This window comes from Vipera ursinii, assembly GCF_947247035.1.
Source record: "Vipera ursinii genome assembly, chromosome: 2".
Lineage (NCBI taxonomy): Eukaryota > Metazoa > Chordata > Lepidosauria > Squamata > Viperidae > Vipera > Vipera ursinii.
The window spans coordinates 291487091-291508507 of record NC_139513.1 but is presented as its reverse complement, the minus strand read 5'-3'; the positions used below and the strand labels follow the sequence as shown (position 1 = coordinate 291508507).

At 47.5% G+C, this 21417-nt stretch overlaps 1 protein-coding gene across 1 annotated transcript in view; it reads right to left on the bottom strand.

Moving 5' to 3' along the window:
- The window catches only part of DNAI1 (dynein axonemal intermediate chain 1), a 145687-nt gene that overhangs the window by 78640 nt on the left and 45630 nt on the right, over window positions 1-21417 (bottom strand). Inside the window, exons 6-11 of the mRNA XM_083351186.1 lie at window positions 20826-20956; window positions 18231-18347; window positions 15584-15643; window positions 13892-14026; window positions 6107-6191; window positions 1516-1633 (exon numbers count right to left, since the gene is read on the bottom strand). Coding sequence (XP_083207312.1) covers window positions 1516-1633; window positions 6107-6191; window positions 13892-14026; window positions 15584-15643; window positions 18231-18347; window positions 20826-20956 — 646 coding nt within the window. The remainder of the gene's footprint in view (window positions 1-1515; window positions 1634-6106; window positions 6192-13891; window positions 14027-15583; window positions 15644-18230; window positions 18348-20825; window positions 20957-21417) is intronic.

Here is a 21417-nt window from a genome sequence, read left to right as displayed (position 1 = left end):
GAAGAAATAGGAGAGACGTGATAGCAGTATTCCAGTATTTGAGGGGCTGCCACAAGGCAGAGGGGGCCAGGTTGTTCACCAAAGCGTCAGAGGGCAGGACAAGAAACAACGGTTGGAAACTGATCAAAGAGAGAAACGACCTGGAACTAAGGAGAAACTTCCTGACAGGACAATCAACCAGTGGAACAGCTTACCCCAAGAAATCGTGAGAAATCACTGGAGATTTTTAAGAAGAGACTAGACCACAGGTCTGCAACCCGCGGCTCCGGAGCCGCATGCGGCTCTTTCAGCCGTCTCCTGCGGCTCCCAGTCTTCTGCCATGTGCAGTCCAAAAAAAAAAAAGTGGGACTAAGAAAGTTCAAACGATCAATTCAAATATGTAGGGTAGGTGCATATCTCGCCTTGGGTCCACTCTCCAGTCAAACCCTGTTCTACGCATGTACGCACATGCGCACACATTTTTTGTGGCTCCCAGTTTTTCCTTTTGTGAGGGAACCGGTTCCGAGTGGCTCTTTCACTGTTTCAGGTTGCTGACCCCTGGACTAGACATTCACCTGTCTGAGATGGTATAGGTTCTCCTGCTTGAGCGGGGGGCTGGACTAGAAGACCTCCAAGGTCCCTTCTATTCTATTCTATTCTATTCTATTCTATTCTGTTCTGTTCTGTTCTGTTCTGTTCTGCTCTGCTCTGCTCTATTCTATTCTATTCTATTGTATTCTACTCTGCTCTATTCTATTCTATTCCATATTTTCTATTCTATTCTATTCTGTTCTATTCTACTCTACTCTACTCTGCTCTGCTCTGCTCTGCTCTATTCTATTCTATTCTATTCTACTCTGCTCTATTCTATTCTATTCTATTCTACTCTACTCTGCTCTATTCTATTCTATTCTATTCTATTCTGCTCTGCTCTGCTCTGCTCTGCTCTGTTCTGTTCTGTTCTGTTCTGTTCTGTTCTGTTCTCTTCTATTTGCATCAAAGACCCCACAGTCCTCCTCTTCCTCCTCCTCACCATAAACCCCTATCCCTTCTAGCACTGATGATGTGACATGTTGAGTAATGAAAGTATGCAAGGAAACAACCAAGCTCAGAAAGCACCAAGGACCCCATAGTCCTCCTCATTTTTGTGCCTCCCTCCTCCTCCTCCTCCTCCTCCTCTCCGCAAACCTCCCTCCCTTCTAGCACTGATGATGTTTCCTGGTTGGATCAGGAATCATCTGCAAGGAAAGCACCAAGCTCAGAGAGCACCAAGGACCTTTCATTTCAACCCTGCACTACAAATATTATCCTTTAATTTTCTCCCCCCCCCGAAGATAAAATACAAAACGCAAAGTCAACAGACATAACAGAACCAAAACTATAAATGGGACACAAGAAAAAAAAAGTGTTTATAACAAAGATAACATTGACAGTAAACATTTTATATTGGTCATTTTCATTTTTCCATAATAAGATAAGCAGCACGGATCAAAAGCCTGGCCACAGAGTGCCCCTACCTGCAGAGAAGGCACTCACCAGCAGAGGGCAGTGACGGCCAGCCGCTTGGCTTTGTCGTACTGAAACTTCCAGAGTGGCAGCAGCGTCCCCATGTTATCTCTGTATTCATCGGAGGCATCTTCAAAGTACTTGAAATCTAGCAAAACCAAAACCTCCCGTCGGTTTTTTAAATCAGCAGTAGCAAACTATTGCACAAAACTAAGATTTTGGCACTGTGCATATTATTACTGCACCGCTTAAATAAATGAATGGTACTCTATAGTACCTCTCGTCTGGACTACTGCAACGCTCTCTACATGGGGCTACCCTTGAAGACCACTCGGAGGCTCCAACTGGTACAGAATGCAGCCGCGAGAGTTGTGTTGGGAGTTTCCCGACACTCCCATGTTACACCTCTGCTCCGCGAGCTGCATTGGCTTCCAGTTGTCTTCCGGGTGAGATTCAAGGTGTTGGTAATGACCTACAAAGCCCTACATGGCATGGGTCCGGAATACCTTGGGGAGCACCTGCGGCCGGCGTCAACTTCCCTCCGTCCAGTGCGCTCCCACAGAGAGCGCCTCCTCAGGGTGCCACCGGTCAAAGAATGCCGACTGGTGGCCCCCAGGGGGAGGGCCTTCTCTGTGGGCGTGCCGGATTTATGGAACCATCTTCCGGTCGAGCTCCGGATTGCGCCTGACCTCCGCTCCTTCCGGCGCGATCTCAAAACCTATCTTTTTGAACAAGCTGGCCTGGCCTGATGGGATGGGGTTGGGTTTTATAAATTTGTTTTAACCTTTTTTAATGTGTTCTAACTTATTCATGGGCATTGTTGTTTAATTGTTTTTAATTTTTGTATCTTGTTTTTTAATATGTATTGCCCTGTTCACCGCCCTGAGTCCTTCGGGAGAAGGGCGGTATACAAATTAAATAAATAAATAAATAAATAAATAAATAAGGAAATTTTATTTGATTTTGATTTATTTGATTTATTTGATTTATATATCGCCCTTCTCCGAAGGACTCAGGGCAGTGTACAGGGCAATAAATGTCAAAAATACAAGGTACAAAAGTTAAAAGAAAATTAAATAATTATGCCCAATGCAATAAATAATTAAAATCAATATTAAAACCCCAAACCCATCAGACCAGGCCGGCTTGTTCGAATAAATAAGTTTTCAGATCGCGGCGGAAGGAGCGAAGGTCGGGAGCCATCCGGAGCTCAACCGGTAAGCGGTTCCAAAGGTCTGGCGCACCCACAGAGAAGGCCCTCCCCCTGGGGGTCACCAGTCGACATTCTCTGATCGGAGGCACCCTGAGGAGGCCCTCTCTGTGGGAGCGCACTGGACGAAGGGAAGTTGACGCCGGCAGCAGGTGCTCCCGTAGGTAATCCGGACCCATGCCATGTAGGGCTTTATAGGTCATCAACCTTGGGTCACTGGAAGAGAGGTGGACTTCAGCTGCCAGAATTCCCCAGCCAGCATGGCTTCAAGTGGCTCAAGGTGGAAAAACACTGGTATAAGGTTTCCTGCCTGAGCAGGGGGTTGGACTAGAAGACCTCCAAGGTCCCTTCCAACTCTGTTATTCCGTTATTACATTTTTTTTTGTTATCCAGTTATTCCATATAGAGCAGTGATGGTGAACCTTTTAGAGACCGAGTGCCCAAACTGCAACCCAAAACCTACTTATGTATTGTCGGGTGCCGGGCGGGCATGGCCCATTGGGTGGGCGTGGCTGCAGTAGTAACGGCAGACTGGGTGGGACTAAAAAGTTCAATCAATCAATGCCAACTTTGCGAGATCTATTTTTTCCCCGCGAGAAGCTGAAATTGAACCTTTGTTGCTGTTGTTGTTGCACACGGTGGCGGAGGCCTGAAGCAAAAAAGGTTTTATAAAACCCATGCCTAGGACTGGGGCAACAGCGCGTGTGCCCAGAGAGAGGGCTCTGCGTGCTACCTGTGGCACGCGTGCCATAGGTTCGCCACCACGGGTATAGGGTCTCCTGCTTGAGCAGGGGGTTGGACTAGAAGACCTCCGAGGTCCCTTCCAACTCTGTTATTCTGAATTCTGTTATTCTGTATAGCAGAGGTCCCCAACCTTTTGGGCACCAGAGACCGGTTCTGTGGAGAGAGGTTTTTCCGCGGACGGGAGCGTGTGTGGTTTTGTGTGCTGCCTGCATCTTGTGGATGGGGTTTTCCTTGTTTGTGTGGACCGGTTGCTGGCATGCCGTAGCCCAGTACTAGTCCACAGACCGGGGTTGGGGACCCTTGCTGTATAGGATCTCCTGTTTGAGCAGGGGTTGGATTAGAAGACCTCCAACTTCCGACTCTCTTATTCTGTTACTTCCAATTCAGCACTGGCTTTGTTGGCACCACCCAGCTTGGTATTTCTCAGCAACAATTTTCTTTTCCAGCTTTGCACTCTTACAAACACTACACTAGGCAAGATGTTAACATTCTTTCTTCCCGCGGGCTTTGAATCATACTGTGGGAAGTCAGGCCCCAGCCCACCCCCCAGAGAAGGAAATATTAAAAAGGGCAGAAAAATATATTTCCTCAAAGGATCTTAAAGAGGCAGAAAAGAATGCCCAGTTTTTTTCTTAATAGCCTCAAGTCTCCCTCCCCCAAGCAGAAACCAGCTCTGTAGAAATGCAGGTGTAAGCCATTCAGGAAGGTTGGAGCTAGAAGATTAAGAAGACAAAGACACCTAAAATCTACATACCCCACCCAAACTCTAAGACAGGACATAATAGGATTAACTCACAGAGGCCAAAGGGACACAGGTCAAAATACATGACACAGGAAATGCAAAGCCTCAAAACAGGAACAGGAAACAACTCCAAACAAAAGGCTCCAGAGGGTATAAAAACCCACTCCCTACATGTGCTCACCCCTTTTTTCTCTTTTCTGCCAGAGCCATCTTCCTGTCTAGCTCTCCTCTTCAACAAACTGCAACCTTCTTTCTAAAGCAGTCGCCATGTTGTTTATTCCCGGCTTGGACTAAACCATGATGGAAGGCTTTTCCTTCAACAATACCAAAAGTATGACTGTTTCTCTTTTTAAGCTACAGATAATCCTCAACATACTAATTCAGAGCAGAAATTCTGTTCTTAAGCAAGGTCGGGTCGTTAAGGGAGTTGCATCCAATAACGACCTCACAGATGATTAGAAATGTTCGACGTTTAACGTTCTTGCCACAGTCGTTCAAGAAATCATTGCAGTCGCTAAGCAAATTTGACTTCCCCCTTTCTCCCCCCCCACCCTTGATTTGGGCTGCTGGAAGCCGGACGGCGATCCCGTGACGTTGCAAACGTTGTGAATACAGGCAAGTTGCCAAGCATCTGAATTTGTGGGGATGCTACAGCGCTTGCAAGCGTGAGAACTAAATGCAAGTCACTTTTTTTTCCCCAGCACCGTTGTAACTCTAGAACGGTCACTAAGTGAAGCGTTGCAAGTTCAAGGACTCCCTGCATTTCTTTCCTTCCATTCTCAATCTGCACGGGGTTAGGATGCTGCTTGAAATTTTTAATGTTTTCAGTGATAAGGCTCCTTGGGAGGTCTCTGGAGGATTAACGGCACAGAACGACAGAGCTAGAAGGGACCCTTGGAGGTCCTCTAGTCCAACCCACTGCTCAAGCAGGAGACCGTTTCAGACAAGTGATTAGTTGTCCAATCTCCAGGGTTGGAACACCCACAACTTCTGGAGGCAAATGAATGGTTAATTGTCCTCACTGTCAGGAAATTTCTCCTTAGTTCTAGGTTGCTTCTCTCTTTGATTAGTTTCTATTCATTGCTTCTTGTCCTGCCTTCAGGCGCTTTGGAAAATAGCTTGGCTCTCTCCTCTTTGTGGCAGTCCCTGAGATATTGGAAGACTGCTATTATGTCACCCCTAATCCTTCTTTTTCATTAACATAGACATACCTGTATTCCAATCCAAAGAATGAAAGCTGAAAGATCTCCCAAAGCAACACTTAAAAAAAAACACTCATAGTTTGCGAGCATCAATATAAAAATCTTAGAAAATGTAGAGGTGGTCCTTGAACTTACAACTAGTAGCTTAACTGCCATTCAAAGTTAGAGCAGACCCCTTAGAACAGGGGTCCCCAACCCCCGGGCCGTGGACCAGCACCGGGCCGTGGCATGCCAGCAACCGGGCCGCGCAAACAAGTGAAGCCCCATCTGCGGGATGCAGGCAGCACACGAAACCACGTCCTCTCTGGTCCACGGAAAAATCTTTCTCCTTAGAACCAGTCCCTGGTGCCCAAAAGGTTGGGGGCCTCTGCCTTAGAAGGTGCTTATGACCTAGTCCAGGGGTAGGCAACCTTGGCTCTTTTATGACTTGTGGACTTCAACTCCCAGAATTCCTGAGCCAGCCATGCTGAGGGAATAGGGAGAAGTTTCCAAGCTGAGCCACGCTGGCTCAGGAATTCTGGGAGTTGAAGTCCACCAGTCATAAAAGAGCCAAGATTGCCTACCCCTGACCTAATCCCTGCAGCAATCCCCGTTGCTGGTTCACCCTCATGACCAGTGGCAGAAACTGGAAATGGATGCAAGGGCTCATCTGAGCCAAGGAAAGGAACGAGAACGAGCCCACCTCATTCAGGCAGCGCCCCAGCCAGCCTTCTGAGTCCTCACCTTGGGCGATGTCATCAAAGGTGTTCTGGTTGACCATCCGCTCCACGATCTTTGCCGCCTTGGCCACTTTATTGATGTCATCGCTCTGTTGAAAAAGGGGATGAGAATGTTCGAGAGCAAAAGCACGGCGGCCCGGCAAGGACTGTGGCTTCCTACACTCCCAATGCACCGTTCGGCTTTGGAATTTTCTATGGCAAGATGTGGCGCTGGGTGGGAGGCTGCCTCGGAGTGACGGGATCTCCAGCTAGGCTGGGCGGAGGGTAGCATCTTCAGTGGTAGAAGGGAGTGGGGCTTGGGAGGAGGAGGAAGAGGAGGAGGAGGAGGAGGAGGAAGAGGAGGAGGAGGAGGAGAAGGAGGAGGAGGAGGAGGAGGAGGAGGAGGAGGAGGAAGGGAACTATGGGTCCTTGGTGCTCTCTAAGCTTGATAGCTTTCTTGCAGATGTTTCATTATAAAACTAGGTAACATCACCATTGCTAGAAGGGAGTGGAGTTTGGGAGGAGGAGGAGGAGGAGGAGGAGGAGGAGGAGGAGGAGGAGGAGGAGGAGGAGGAGGAGGAGGAGAAGGAGGAGGAGAAGGAGGAGGACTATGAGGTCCTTGGTGCTCTCTGATCTTGGTTGTTTCCTTGCAGACATTTTATGAGCCAACTAGGGAACATCATCAGTTGGGTCATGAAATATCTGTAAGAGGAGGAGGAGGAGGAGGAGGAGGAGGAGGAGGAGGAGGAGGAGGAGGAGGAGGAGGAGGAGAACTGTGGAGTCCTTGGGGCTCTCTGAACTTGGTTGTTTCCTTGCAGACATTTTATGAGCCAACTAGGGAACATCATCAGTCGGGTCACGAAATATCTGTAAGAGGAGGAGGAGGAGGAGGAGGAGGAGGAGGAGGAAGGCTTGCTTGCTTGTTTTCTTGCAGACATTTCGCTTCCAAAACTAGGTAACATCACTAGCGCTAGTGATGTTACCTAGTTTGGGTCATGAAACGTCTGCAAGAAAACAAGCAAGCTCAGAGAGCACTAAGGGCCCCACAGTTCGATGCTGAGCTACAAAGATTCTCCTTCAAAGATGCTAGTGAAAAGATGAGATGAATCATCGGGCTGAAAGGGACTTCTGAGGTCTTCTTGTCCAAGTCTATTTTGGAAAACCTCCAGGGATATTGATATAGAATATGGAAAAAAATCAAGTTGGAAGGGGCCTTAGAGGTCCAACCCTTGCTTACGCAGGCCTACACCGTTCCTGACAAATGGCTGCCCAGTCGATTCTTGAAAACCTCCAACGTTGGAGTACCCACAACTTCTGGAGGCAAGCCGTTCCACTGATCAGTTAAGAGAATGACAGAGTTGGAAGGGAACTTCCGAGGTCTTCTGGTAAATCCCAAACATTTTAACGCCAACTGAAGTGGGAAATATCTACTCTAGTTTTATTCTGTTTATCAATTTCACATAGCTGCCCACCCTACCAGTAATACGCAGGTAGTCCACGACTAACCGGCGCAACGGAGCACAAAATTTCCGTTGTGGATCAAGGCAGTTGTTCAAGGAGTTGTGCTCCAAACCCACTGCGAGGGTCACAAATGGGGGTCACCTGACCCCGTGATACTGCAACCATCATAAGTACGTGCCAGTTGCCAAGCACCCGGATTTTGATCACATGAGCTTGGGGAAATGCCACCCCAGTCGTCAGGGTGAAAACCGGACATAAGTCAATATTTTCAGTGCTGTTGTAACTTCCAGCAGTCACTAAACGGATGGTTTATGTCGAGAACTGTCTGTAATGATCAAACAGGTCTGAGGGCTGGGCAGATGTATTTATCCCACCAAATTCTGCCCTGAAACTTGTCAAGATGTAAAACTGAAACCAACCCACCAACTTTCTTATTTTCTTCATGGACGTACCAGATTTAATCTTCAGGATGTTTCTGTGGGAGATTTTAACCCACGCAGTTCCCCACCTAAAAGTCCAAATTTTCAGGGGCAGATATGAAGCTCCTAAGCCATGTCACCCCGGGTTTCTTTAGGGGGCGGAGGTGTATAGTAGCTCTTAAGGCATGTCACCCTGACACCCAGCCTCCTCTGTCTTCCCCAGAATTAGCAGCACAAAACAACTGCCGATGCGCCAATTACAGCCTTGCTGTGGGAATTAATGAAGCGTGCCGAGAAAGCGCTAATGGAGTCCCCCTAGAACAATCTCTGTTCCTTCCTAATGATCTGTTGCTAACAGAATCATCTTTCTGAGCCAGTAAGATGACATCGCAAGTGCCCAGTCCTCATGAGCAGGAAGATTTACCACCATAAGTGAGATTCACTTCCCGGTGGGGACGAGCATCCTGTTAAAGAGGCTAATTCACAGATAGTCCTTGACTTACGACCTCAACTGAGCCCCAAATTTCTGTTGCTATAGTGAGGGGAAAAAATTATTTGATTCCCCTGCTGATTTTGTGCGTTTGCCCACTGACAAAGAAATGATCAGTCTATAATTTTAATGGTAGCTTTATTTTAACAGCGAGAGATAGAATAACAATGAAAAAAATCCAGAAAATATGCATTTCAAAAAAGTTATAAATTCATTTGCATTTTAATGAGTGAAATAACTCTTTGACCCCCTTCGCAAAACATGACTTAGTACTTGGTGGCAAAACCCTTGTTGGCAATCACAGAGGTCAGACGTTTCTTGTAGTTGGTCACCAGGTTTGCACATATCTCAGGAGGGATTTTGTCCCACTCCTCTTTGCAGATCCTTTCCCAAGTCGTTAAGGTTTCGAGGCTGACATTTGGCAGCTCCACAGATTTTCTATGGGATTAAGGTCTGGAGACTGGCTAGACCTTAACGTGCTTCTTCATGAACCACTTCTTTGTTGCCTTGGTTGTGTGTTTTGGGTCATTGCCATGCTGGAATACCCATCCACAACCCATTTTCAATTCCCTGGCTGAGGGAAGGAGGTTCTCACCCAAGATTTGACGGCACATGACCCCGTCCATCGTCCCTTTGATGTGGCGAAGTTGTCCTGTCCCCTTAGCAGAAAAACACCCCCAGAGTATAATGTTTCCACCTCCATGTTTGGCGGTGGGGATGGTGTTCTTGTGGTCACAGGCAGCATTCCTCCTCCTCCTAACATGGCGAGTTGAGTTGATGCCAAAGAGGTCGATTTTGGTCTCATCTGACCTCAATGCCCAGTTCTCCTCTGAATCATTCAGATGTTCATTGGCAAACTTCAGACTGGCCTGTACATGTGCTTTCTTGAGCAGGGGGACCTTGCGGGCGCTGCAGGATTTCAGTCTTTCATGGTGTAGTGTGTTACCAATTGTTTTCTTGGTGACTATGGTCCCAGCTGCCTTGAGATCATTGACAAGATCCTCCCATGTAGTTCTGGGCTGATTCCTCACCGTTCTCATGATCATTAAAACGCCACGAGGTGAGAACTTGCATGGAGCCCCAGACCGAGGGAGATTGACAGTTATTTTGTGTTTCTTCCATTTGCGAATAATCGCACCAACTGTTGTCACCTTCTCACCAAGCTGCTTGGCGACAGTCTTGTAGCCCATTCTGGCCGGCCTTGTGTAGGTCTACAATCTTGTCCCTGACATCCTTGGACAGCTCTTTGATCTTGGAATCTGATTGATTGATTGACTGCTTCTGTGGACAGGTGTCGTTTATACAGGTAACAAGCTGTGATTAGGATCTCAGCTCTGTACCTGTATAAAAGACACCTGGGAGCCAGAAATCTTGCTGATTGATAGGGGATCAAATACTTATTTCACTCATTAAAATGCAAATCAATTTATAACTTTTTTGAAATGGGTTTTTCTGGATTATTTGTTTTTGTTTAGTTATTATTCTGTCTCTCACTGTTCAAATAAACCTACCATTAAAATATATAGACTGATCGGTTCTTCGTCAGTGGGCAAACGTCCAAAATCGGCAGGTGAGCAAGTGTTTTTTCCCCCCCCTTCACTGTAAGTGAGACATTTGTTATGTGAATTTTGCCCCATTTGACAACCTCCCTTGACGCATTTGTTTAGTAAAAATCACTGCAGTGGTTAATTAGCAACCCAGCTGTGGCGTGAATCCGGCTTCCCCATAAACTTCGCTCGTCAGAAGGTCACAAAAAAGGGGACCACCTGACCCTGGGACACTGAAACCGTCATATGTCCGAGTCGGTTGCCAAGGGTCTGAATTTGGATCACGTGATCACTGGGATGCCGCAACGGTCTTCCGTGTGAAAAAATGGGCACAAGTCACTTTTTTTCCATGCCATTATAATTTCGAACAGTCACCAAATGAACTATTGTAAGTCGAGGATTGCCTGTGTAGTTGTGTATAATTCAGCGGCCAGGTTTCAGGCTTCACACAGACACAAGAAGTTGCTTCTCTCTCCGGCCATGTGGAGAAAATGAGCTGAGTGAGGGCCTGGGGATTAATCCATCATGGGCCCCTGTACTGTCCGTGTAATTAAATCAGCAGTCAAATCCTTTTTTCCTTTCCATCTGTTTTCTTTCCCAAAATCAATTTAATAGGCTTAAATCGACCCCTTCTTCCCTGCCACCCACTGGGTTCCATCAAGTGAAGCCATAATGGGGTTTCTTTGCACTTGGTTTAGTGTCCTGCATGAACTCTTGAGCTAATTTTATTCAACAAACCCTGGTTAACAAATCATGGCTTAGAGTCATCGGTAAGTCCAAAACAGCTAGTGAATTCCTGGAAGTCTTGACATTTAGACCAATCGGCCATCAACAGGTACACGGAGGTAAACAACAACTACACATCATTCAAAAGAGACAATTAAAAAAAAACCCAAAAGGCCTCCTCACCAGCCATTCAACACCCAAATAAGCAGAGGGTAACACCAAGATTAACACTAGACCAACAATCAAGAAGCAAACAATAATCCAATCAAGGAACTACCAACTCAGACACACAATCAAACAGTAAACAACAGCACAATCAAGGGACCACTAAGAACTCCCCCACCAACACATTAGGGCAAGCCATTTATATAAACACAGAGAACAAACTCCACTCCTTTCCAGCACTGATGATGTCACCTACTTGGGTCATGAAACATCTGCCAGAAATCAACCAAGCTCAGAAAGCACCAAGGACCCCACAATCCTCCTCCTCCTCTTCCTCCTCCTCTTCCTCCTTATTTTCCCAGTTCATAAACCCCACTCCTTTCCAGCACTGCTGATGTTACCTATCTGGGTCATGAAATGTCTGCCAGAAAACAACCAAGCCCAGAGAGCATCAAGGACCCCACAATCCACAATTTCTTTCCACCCCGAACCAACCCAGTGATGCCCTCGCCATGATGTCCCGGTGCCTGGAGGCGGTTCAGGTCTGGATGGGGAGAAACAGGCTTCGTCTCAATCCCGCCAAGACTGAGTGGTTGTGCATATCGGCATCTCGGGTTAACCAAGTTATTCCACCTCTAACGATGGGGGGTGAGGTGTTACCCCCCCGTTGATAGGGCTCGCAACTTGGGCGTCCTCCTGGATTCACGGATCAATTTTGAAGATCACATAGGAGCCGTGACCAGGGGGGCTTTTGCACAGGTTCGCCTGGTGCGCCTGTTGCGTCCCTATCTGGACCGAGACACCCTACGCACAGTCACTCATGCGCTTGTGACCTCCCGTTTGGACTACTGTAACGCTCTCTACATGGGGCTGCCCTTGAAGACCACTCAGAGGCTTCAACTGGTGCAGAATGCGGCCGCGCGAGTTGTAATGGGGGTCTCCCGATACTCCCATGTAACACCTCTACTCCGCGAGCTGCATTGGCTTCCGGTTGCCCTCCGGGTGAAATTCAAGGTGCTGGTTATCACCTATAAAGCCCTACATGGCCTGGGTCTGGGCTATTTGAGGGAACACCTGCTGCCGGCATCAAACGCCCTTCGCCCAGTGCGCTCCCACAGGGAGGGTCTGCTCAGGGTCCCGCCGGTAAGAGATTGCCAGCGGGTGACACCCAGGGATAGGGCCTTCTCAGTGGGGGCGCCTGCCCTCTGGAACCAGCTGCCGGTGGAGCTGAGGACTGCTCCCAACCTCCGATCATTCCGCCGGGGCCTGAAGACCTGGCTCTTTGAGCTCTCGGGCCCAGGCTGAGGAGACATTCATTTTAATTGGGGTTTTTAATAGTACAGGGTTGATTTAATATTTTTTAAATTGGTTTTTAACTTTTGTATGGTTGATTTTTAACTCCCTGTAAACCGCCCTGAGTCCTCAGGGAAAGGGCGGTATATAAATGCAAATAATAATAATAATAATAATAATCCTCCTCCTCCTCCTCCTCCTCCTCCTCCTCCTCCTCCTCCTCCTCCTCCTCCTCCTCTTCCTCCTCCTCCTCCTCCCAGTTCCCAAACCTCACTCCTTTCTATCACTGATGATGTTACCTACAAAGTGGGATCAGTGAGGAGATGTGTGCACATCTACGAAGGGGTCCAACCAAGCCCCGCTCTTGAAGTTCTCCTCAAAAGCAAATGGGTCCCCCTGGCCTTCTGTAAGGACGCAAACCAGCTCTGTGAGGACCTGCCCAGAAGCCCTCACGAGCCTCGAAGGTATGAAACCCGGAGAGGTTTCAAAGGGACACAAAGTGTTTCATGTCAAAAATCACCTTGCCTCTGCATTACAAATCTCTTTGTCGAGGCCAATCCAAATCTCCTGCCGGGTGGAGGTACAACAGAATGTGGCTGTGCATATTTAAAGCTTGTGCAGAGCTGGGCTTCGTGGTGCCCTAACCACTCTGCCAGTTCAGTTGTGGAGTGGTGCCCAAGGAGGAGGGGTAACTCCAAGGGGCAATAAGTTAGCCTGCAAAATTGCTTTCTAACCACTGTGCCACTAGGGCTCTATATCTGTCTGTCTGTCTTTCTATCTGTCTGTCTGTCTATCGGTTTGTCTGTCTGTCTGTCTCCATCCATCCATCCATCCATCCATCCATCCATCCATCCATCGCAATAGCATTTAGACTTATATACCGCTTCACAATGCTCTCTAAGGGGTTTACAGAGTCAGCCAGTTGCCCCCAACAATCTGGGTCCTCGATTTACTGGCCTCAGAAGGGTGGAAGGCTGAGTCAACCTTGAAACCGTCAGGATCGAACTGCTAGCAGGGAGCAATAAGGTAGCCTGCAATGCTGTTTTTTAAGCACTGCGCCACCAGGGCTCCCATTGGGATTTATTCCCTGCCTGACTATGGAGAAATCCACCACTCTGCCAGTTCAGTTGTGGTGCCCAAGGAGGAGGGTATAACTCCAAGGTAGCCTGCAAAACTGCTTTCTAACCACTGTGCCACTAGGGCTTGTGTCAGAAAGTCGCAAAAGGGGACCACGTGACCTTGGGACATCATAAATACAAGTCAGTGGCGAGGCTTTTCTGAAATGTACATCATCCTTATGACCACGGGGGTGCTGCAAGGGTCATGAAGTGTGAAGGGCGGCCCTAAGTCACAATTTTCTGTTGTAACTTTGAACGGTGCTGTTGTAACTTTGAACGGTCACTAAGTGAGCTGTCGTAAGCCGAGGATGAAACCTGTATGAAACATCAACTAGAATCGAGAGTGACCACGAGAGAAAGCAGGTCAGTTTGCTAATAAAAGGTGGGTGGGGGTGGGGGGGTAAGGAGATGACCTCAAGATAATAAGCAGGCATATACATGGAATGAAGGCTGCTGCTAAGCTTGTAAGCCGCCCTGAGTCTTCGGAGAAGGGCGGGATATAAATGGAATTAAAATAAAAATAAAATAAATAAATAAAGAGAGACTGGAATTAAAGCCCGCTCAGCACAGTACAGAAAGAGGCAACCGCACCTGTGATTCTAGAGAAGTTAATTTTCTCCCCATTAGCTTGTCTTCCTTCTTGGCCACGGGGGCTTTCTGTTTTTCTTTCTCCTTTGACTTCTCCAGTTTTTGCAGTTCTTCCACATAAGCGTCGTAGATGTTCCACTAAGAGGGAGAAAGAGCGAGTCAGCTGTCTACAGAGGCGGAAGATGCTTTGCTTGGTTCAGCTAGCCCAGGGGTCTTCAAACTTGGCCCTTTGATGCCTTGTGGACTTCAACTCCCAGAATTCCTCAGCCAGGCACACTGGCTGAGGAATTCTGGGAGTTGAAGTCCACAAGGCATCAAAGGGCCAAGTTGGAAGACCCCTGAGCTAGCCCCATGTTTCTCAAACTTGGCCCCTTTAAGAGGTGCGGACTTCGACTCCCAGAATTCCCCAGCCAGCTGTGGAACCAAAACAAAGGCAAGCCTTGCTCTAAAGCAGGGGTGTCCAATCTTGGCCCTTTTATGATCTCTGGACTTCAACTCCCAGAATTCTCCAGCCAGCCTTGCTGGGGAAGTCCACAATCTTCAAATTGCCAAGGTCAGACACCCCGGGTTAAGTTGAGGCCTAAAATGCATACCGGTAGTTTTTAAAGTACGATCAAAGTTGAGCCGCTGAGTTAGGAAGACCGTTGTCAAAAGCAACAACCTTGTGAGGTAGGTTGGCTTCAGAGAGTGACTGAGCCAAAGTTACCCAGCTGGCTTTCGCAGCTAAGGCAGGCCTTGAACTCATAAAACTTGTGGACTTCAGCTCCCAGAATTCCCCAGCCAGCATTGCTGGCTGGCAAATTGTGGGAGTTGAAGTCCACAGGTCTTAAAGTTGCCAAGGTTGGAGATGCCTGCGGTGGAAACAAGTCTCCAAGTTCTGAAAAAAAAATCAGTTTTACAAGAAATGCAGACCACGAGAAAAAGGATGCAACGGAATGTATTGCCAGGGAACCCACACTCCCTGCATGCAGAAAACTAGAGACTAAAGGATATTATAGGGACGCGGTGGCTCAGTGAGTTAGGACGCTGAGCTTGTCAATCAGAAGGTCGGCAGTTTGGCGGGTCGAATCCCGAGTGCCAAACAGAGTAACAGAGTGAGCGCCTGTTACTCGCCCCAGCTTCTGTCAACCTAGCAGTTCGACCCGCCAAACTTCTGATCGACAAGCTTAGCGTCCTAGCCCACTGAGCCACCGCGTCTAGTCATGCTGGCCACATGACCACGGAGACATCCTCGGACAAGCGCTGGCTCTTCGGCTTTCAAACGGAGATGAGCACCGGCCCCTAGAGTTGGAAACGACTAGCACGCATGTGCGGGGGAACCTTTACCTTTACCTTTTTCATTAGATTTAGACATACCCATACATACATACAAATAAATAAATAAATACCCAATTCCTGCAATTGCTTTTCATATCTTTTAGCCTCCAGTCCCCTGATCATCCTTGTTGCTCTTCTCTGCACTCTTTCCAGAGTCTCAACATCTTTTTTTTAACATCGTGGTGACCAAAGCTGGATGCAGTGTTCCAAGTGTGGCCTTACCAAGGCCTTGTAAAGTGGTATTAACACTTTGCCCGATCTTGAGTCTATCCCTCTGTTAATGCAAACTAGGATTGCATTCTATCCCTCTGTTAACAGCAGCTGGATTGCATGCAAGGGGTGTCCTGGCAGACCCACCAGGAAGACAGGAGGAATTACCTGATTGGCGGTGTCCGAGAAAGTTGCTCTGGGCGGGGGCTCCATCTGGCAGGCCCTGTCCTGAAAGAAAACAGCTTGTCAAGAATTTCATCCTGGAATTCAAGCACCATACAAGTTATGTTTACACTTTGGGAGGTACACCCCTTCGAATGGTGCGGGAGCATGAACGGATTTCCAGAAAACATTGCAGACTACAGGAACCATTTGCGCTTCGGTTTGAGATGCAGACAACACAGACTCATCCCCAACTGCCTGCGCCCGTCTTCAACGGTGAAAGGTCCCAGGGCAGGAAACATCCTGCAGCCAAGAAGTCTCCACACCCATTTGCGCCACTCAGGTGACCCTGAGGACACAGATAAGCCTCCAAGTGGCCTCAACGGCTCTCCAAAAGAAGTCAAATGACCAGCTGTCTGCAAGGAGTACAAATCCTTCCATTCCCCACCATCCGGTCAGAGCTGAAGAAGCTTCTGGGATGAGAAGCGAAACATCTTCAAAGAAAAATGAGAAAGTCCAGTTGCCTCCTGAAAAAAAAGCACCTTTGGGACTTACTTCTGGTGCTTTGGAGAATACATTCAGTCCTCTCCTCTCTGTGATAGCCCTTAAAGCAGGGGTGTCAAACTCAATTTCGTTGAGGGCCGCATCAGCATTGCGGTTGCCCTCAGGGGGCCGGGTGGGTGTGGCCTGGGTGGGTGTGGCCTACTGGGTGGGCGTGGCTAAAGTATGTATGGCCTACTGGGTGGGCGTGGCCAGCTCTACATCATTTGCATCAAGGGTGCCTATGGGGGAGGAGTGGGACAGATCTGAGGGTCTCTGGCAGAAGGAGGGTCTCTAGGCCAGGGCCAAAGCAGTGGGGGCCGTTCCCTCACTGTTTCCAGGAAGGCTTCGCGGGCCGCATGAAACCACTTCGCGTGCCGGATCCGGCCCCCGGGCCTTGTGTTTGACATGTCTGCCTTAAAGTATTGGAAGGTGGTTACATGTCATTCCTGATCATTAAAATTTCCAAATTGGATCAATTTCCCAGGTTTGCAACAGTGACGGATATCTGGTGAATTTCCCAGATGTTGAGAGCCCCACATGGAAGGGGCACCGCCCTCCACCAGCATGCAAAAGATGGATCAAAGTAATTGAGGCCCCATTGCTTTTGATCAGGCCCAAAGCAGACCACTTCCACTGGGGCAAGGCAATAAAGGTAGTCCTCGAATTACAACCGTTTGTTTAGTGACTATTCAGGTGTAACGGCACGGAAAAGAGTGACTGACGGCCCTTTTTCACGCGACCGTTGCAGCCTCCCCATGGACACAAGATCAAAATTCGGACGCTTGGCAACCGACTCTTATTTATGACGGTTGCAGCATCCCCGGGGTCACTTGATCCTCTTTTGAGACCTCCTGACAGGCAGTCAATGAGCAAGCAAGATTCACTTAACAACCAAGTGACTAATGAAGGGTTCTGGGAAAAAGGGAAATTGTTTCGTCTAACTGCTGCTTTCTTGCTTTTTGTAATCGGCGTTTGCACCAGGGAAATCTCACACAACCGTGGGAAACATGGACATGGATGGGATGTACTGAAGGAGGGAATAAGGGAGAGTACAGGAATGATTGATGTCTTCCTTATGATGCAATGGCTCCGTTGTCTGAATTTCATTGGCTAACAAAGTTTATAAAGTAAGGCTACTGACTTTCTAAGGTGTGGCACTTTTGGATGTAACTCTGCCAGCGTTCCAGATTGCCTGCCACCCAGCCATCTTATTTGATCAAATAAAGAGCTGTCTAAGAAGCCTCCCCCCTTTATGGATTACTGTGAGTCCTCTGGACTGCAAGGCGATCAAACCGGTCAGTCCTAGAGGAGATCAACCCTGACTGCTCTTTAGAAGGCCAGATCCTGAAGTTGAAACTCAAATCCTTTGTCCACCTAATGAGAAGGAAGGACTCACTGGAGAAGAGCCTATTGCTGGGAAAGGTTGAGGGCAATAGAAGAAGGGGACGACAGAGAATGAGGTGGCTGGATGGAGTCACTGAAGCAGCAGGCGTGAGCTTAAAGGGACTCCAGAAGATGGTAGAGGACAGGAAGGCCTGGAGGAACGTTGTCCATGGGGTCGCGATGGGTCGGACACGACTTTGCAACTAACAACAACAACAAAGAAGCCTCCGCTAGGGTTATCTGATTAGATTGATATGGTATCTCACATTCAAGTAAGGGACTGGGACCTTACACTAACGTAACAACTGCAGCAATTCACATAAGAGCTTCTGTACCAGAGACAAATCCCTTGTGTGTCTAATCACACTTGTCCCAATAAAGTATTCAATCCAATTCAATTCAACAACTGTGGCAGGAAAGGTCATAAAATTGGTCCACATTTATGACAGTTGCAGGGATCACGCGATTCCCCCTTTTTGTAACCTTCTGACCAGCAAAGTCAAGGGGGAAGCCAGATTCCCTTAACAACTGCAGTGATTCACTTAACGACAGTGGTAAGAAAGGTCGTAAAATGGGGAAAAACTCAACTTAACAACTGCCTCGCTTCAGCAATGGACAATTGCGGGGCTCAATTGCGGTCGTAAGTCGAGGACTACCTGTGCTCTGCTTCAAAGGTTCCTGGAAAGGGGCACTGCCCGGCATTGCAAAGGGGCGCCAGGATCCTTACCCGCACAGGGTTATTGAAGGTCTGCGAGGCTCTTTCGCTGAAATTAAACTGGTTGGTGAGCTTCCGTTCTTGCAGGCCTCGCTGACGGACTTCCTCCTCTCTTTCGATGTGGATTTCCTGTTGGAGCAGGAGAAAAGGAGGCGGAGCTGAAAACTAGCCAGGATTCCGTGTTACAGAAAGGCAGTTTGCCTAAGAGTCCAAGATTTAATGATAATTAATTCTGATGGAAATACTACATCCATCAACAACCTCAAAGGGGAGAGACTTAGGAAAATGATGGGTTGGCTAACCTGTTTATCCATCCATCCATCCATCCATCCATCCATCCATCCATCCATCCATCTATCTATCTATCTATCTATCTATCTATCTATCTATCTATCTATCTATCTATCTATCTATCATCCATCCTATCATTTATATCTATCCTATCTAAATATCAATCTATCTGTCTGTCTATCTATCTAACGGTCGATCAGATGGTCGGCAGTTTGGCGGGTCGAATCCCGATTGCCGCGTAGCAGAGTGAGCGCCTATTACTCGTCCCAGCTTCTGCCAACCTAGCAGTTCGAAAGCACATAAAAATGCAAGTAGAAAAATAGGGACCACGACGGTGGGAAGGTAACAGCGTTCTGTGCGCCTTTGGCGTCTAGTCATGGCTGCCACATGACCACGGAGACGTCCTCGGACAAGCGCTGGCTCTTCGACTTTGAAACGGAGCACCGGCCCCTAGAGTTGGAAACAACTAGCACGCATGTGCGGGGGAACCTTTACCTCTATCTATCTATCTATCTATCTATCTATCTATCTATCTATCTAAAGCACCCATCCCCCTCACAAAGTGGCTAATTTAATAATAAAATTTAATTTAATAATAATTTAATTTAACAACACTTCACCTCCTCCAGTCCCCAAGAGCTCCAGGGCAAGTGTTAAGAAACATAGAAATGATTTGCCAGGTGGTTCTCCATCACATTGGGTGACTAAATGTTTAGACCAAGGATGTCTTACCATGGCAACTTGAAGACTTGTGGACTTCAACTCCCAGAACTCCTTGGCCAGTCATGTCAACCCCACTCTCTTCTAGCACTGAGTCATGCTGGCTGAGGAATTCTGGGAGTTGAAGTCCACAAGTGTTCAAGTTGCCAAGGTTGGACATCCCTGCTTTAGACACATGAAGGTTAAATATAGTTCCTTAAGATCAGAGTATCATTTCAGCAAGATAAAAAACAATGTCATAAGCATGTTACAAAAGCAAACACAGGAGACTGGAAAGTTGGAAAGCTGAATCGTCCATCCATTATGCGGTGCTTCTTGACTTTGGCATGCTGTTGAGGGGGAATTCTGGGAACTGAAGTCCACACATCTTATAGTTGCCAAGGCTAAGAAGCATCACATTGCAGGATTGACAAGGGATCCTCTAGTCTAAAACATAAATACGCTACAGGCAGTCCTTGACTAACAACATTTCATTTGGTGGCTGAAGTGACAACGGCACTGGAAAAAGTGACTTACGACCGTTTTTCACACTTACAACCATTGTAGCATCCCCATGGTCATGTGATCAACATTCAAATGTTTGGCAGCTGACTCATATTTACGACGGTTGCCGTGTCCCGGGGTCAAGTGATCCTCTTTTTGTGACCTTCTGACAAGCAAAGTCAATGGGGAAGCCAGATTCGCTTAACAACCGCGTTACTAACTTAACAACTGCAGTGATTCCCTTAAGAGCTTCTGTTCTGGAGACAAATTCCTTGTGTGTATAATCACACTTGGCCAAATACAGTATGTAATTCAATTCTGTTCAACAACTGTGGCAAGAAAGGTGGGTGGTAAAATGGGGCATAACTCCCTCAACCATTGTCTCACTTAGCAAGGGAAATGTTGGGCCCTATTTTTTTTTAATTCCATTTATATCCCGCCCTTCTCCGAAGACTCAGGGCGGCTTACAATTTAAAGCACAAATCAATGTGCTTAGCAATAGCCTTCATTCTATGTATATGCCTGCTTATTAGGGCTTTCACACACACACACCAAGCGGCATTATTACAAAGTCAGCTTAATTGCCCCCAACAATCTGGGTCCTCATTTTACCTACCTCGGAAGGATGGAAGGCTGAGTCAACCTTGAGCCTGGTGGGACTCGAACCTGCACTAATTGCAGGCAGCTGGTGTTACTTAAGGAGGCATTAGCCCACTGCTCCACCAAGGCTCTCTATTGTGGTCCTAAGTCGAGGACTACCTGTTACTCAAAGCACTGGCATTCAAAACAAACAGCAAGCCTGATTTATCTCCTTGGACTATTATTGACCTTATATTTTTTTTTCCTTCCAGAGATTGAAAAGTAGTTTGCAATGAATAATGTCCCGAGGGATCACGTGATCCTCCTTTTGCGACCTTCTGACGGATTCACTTAACAACCTGCTGACTCACTTAACAACTGCAGTGATTCACTTAACAACTGGGGCAGGAAAGGTCGTAAAATGGAGCAAAAATTCACTTAACAAATGCCTCGCTTAGCAACAGAATTTTTGGGGTCAGTTGCGGTCGTAAATCGAGGGCCACCTGCAGTTAGAAGATTGCTATGAAGCCTTACTAGCAATTCTGGTTTCTCCCCTATCACTGCTTCGACTTCTTCTTCTTCTTCGCCTCCTTCACTTTCGGCTTCTTTGAGTTCTGCATCCAGGGCTTCAAAGTCCACAACCAGAGACGAAACAGGACCTGCGACTAAGAACAAAACGGAGGGGGGGGGGAAACAACAAATGTATTTTAGAAGTCCCTGCAGAACAGCAATAACAATAGATTTATATACTGCTTCACAGTGCTTTACAGCCCCTCTCTAAGCAGTTTAAAGAGTCAGCATCTGGCGCCCAACAATCTGGGTCCTCATTTTACCATTCTCAGAAGGATGGAAGGCTGAGTCAACCTTCAGCCGGTCAGGATCAAACTGCTGGCAGCGGGCAGAGTCAGCCTGCAATAACCACTAACCACTGCGCCACCATGGCAATGGAATGGAATAAGAGTAGAGTAGAGTAGAGTAGAGTAGAGTAGAGTAGAGTAGAGTAGAGCAGAGTAGAGCAGAGTAGAGTAGAGTAGAGTACAGTAGAATATGTGGAGTGGAATAGAATAGAATAGAATAGAATAGAATAGAATAGAATAGAATAGAATAGAATAGAATAGAATAGAAT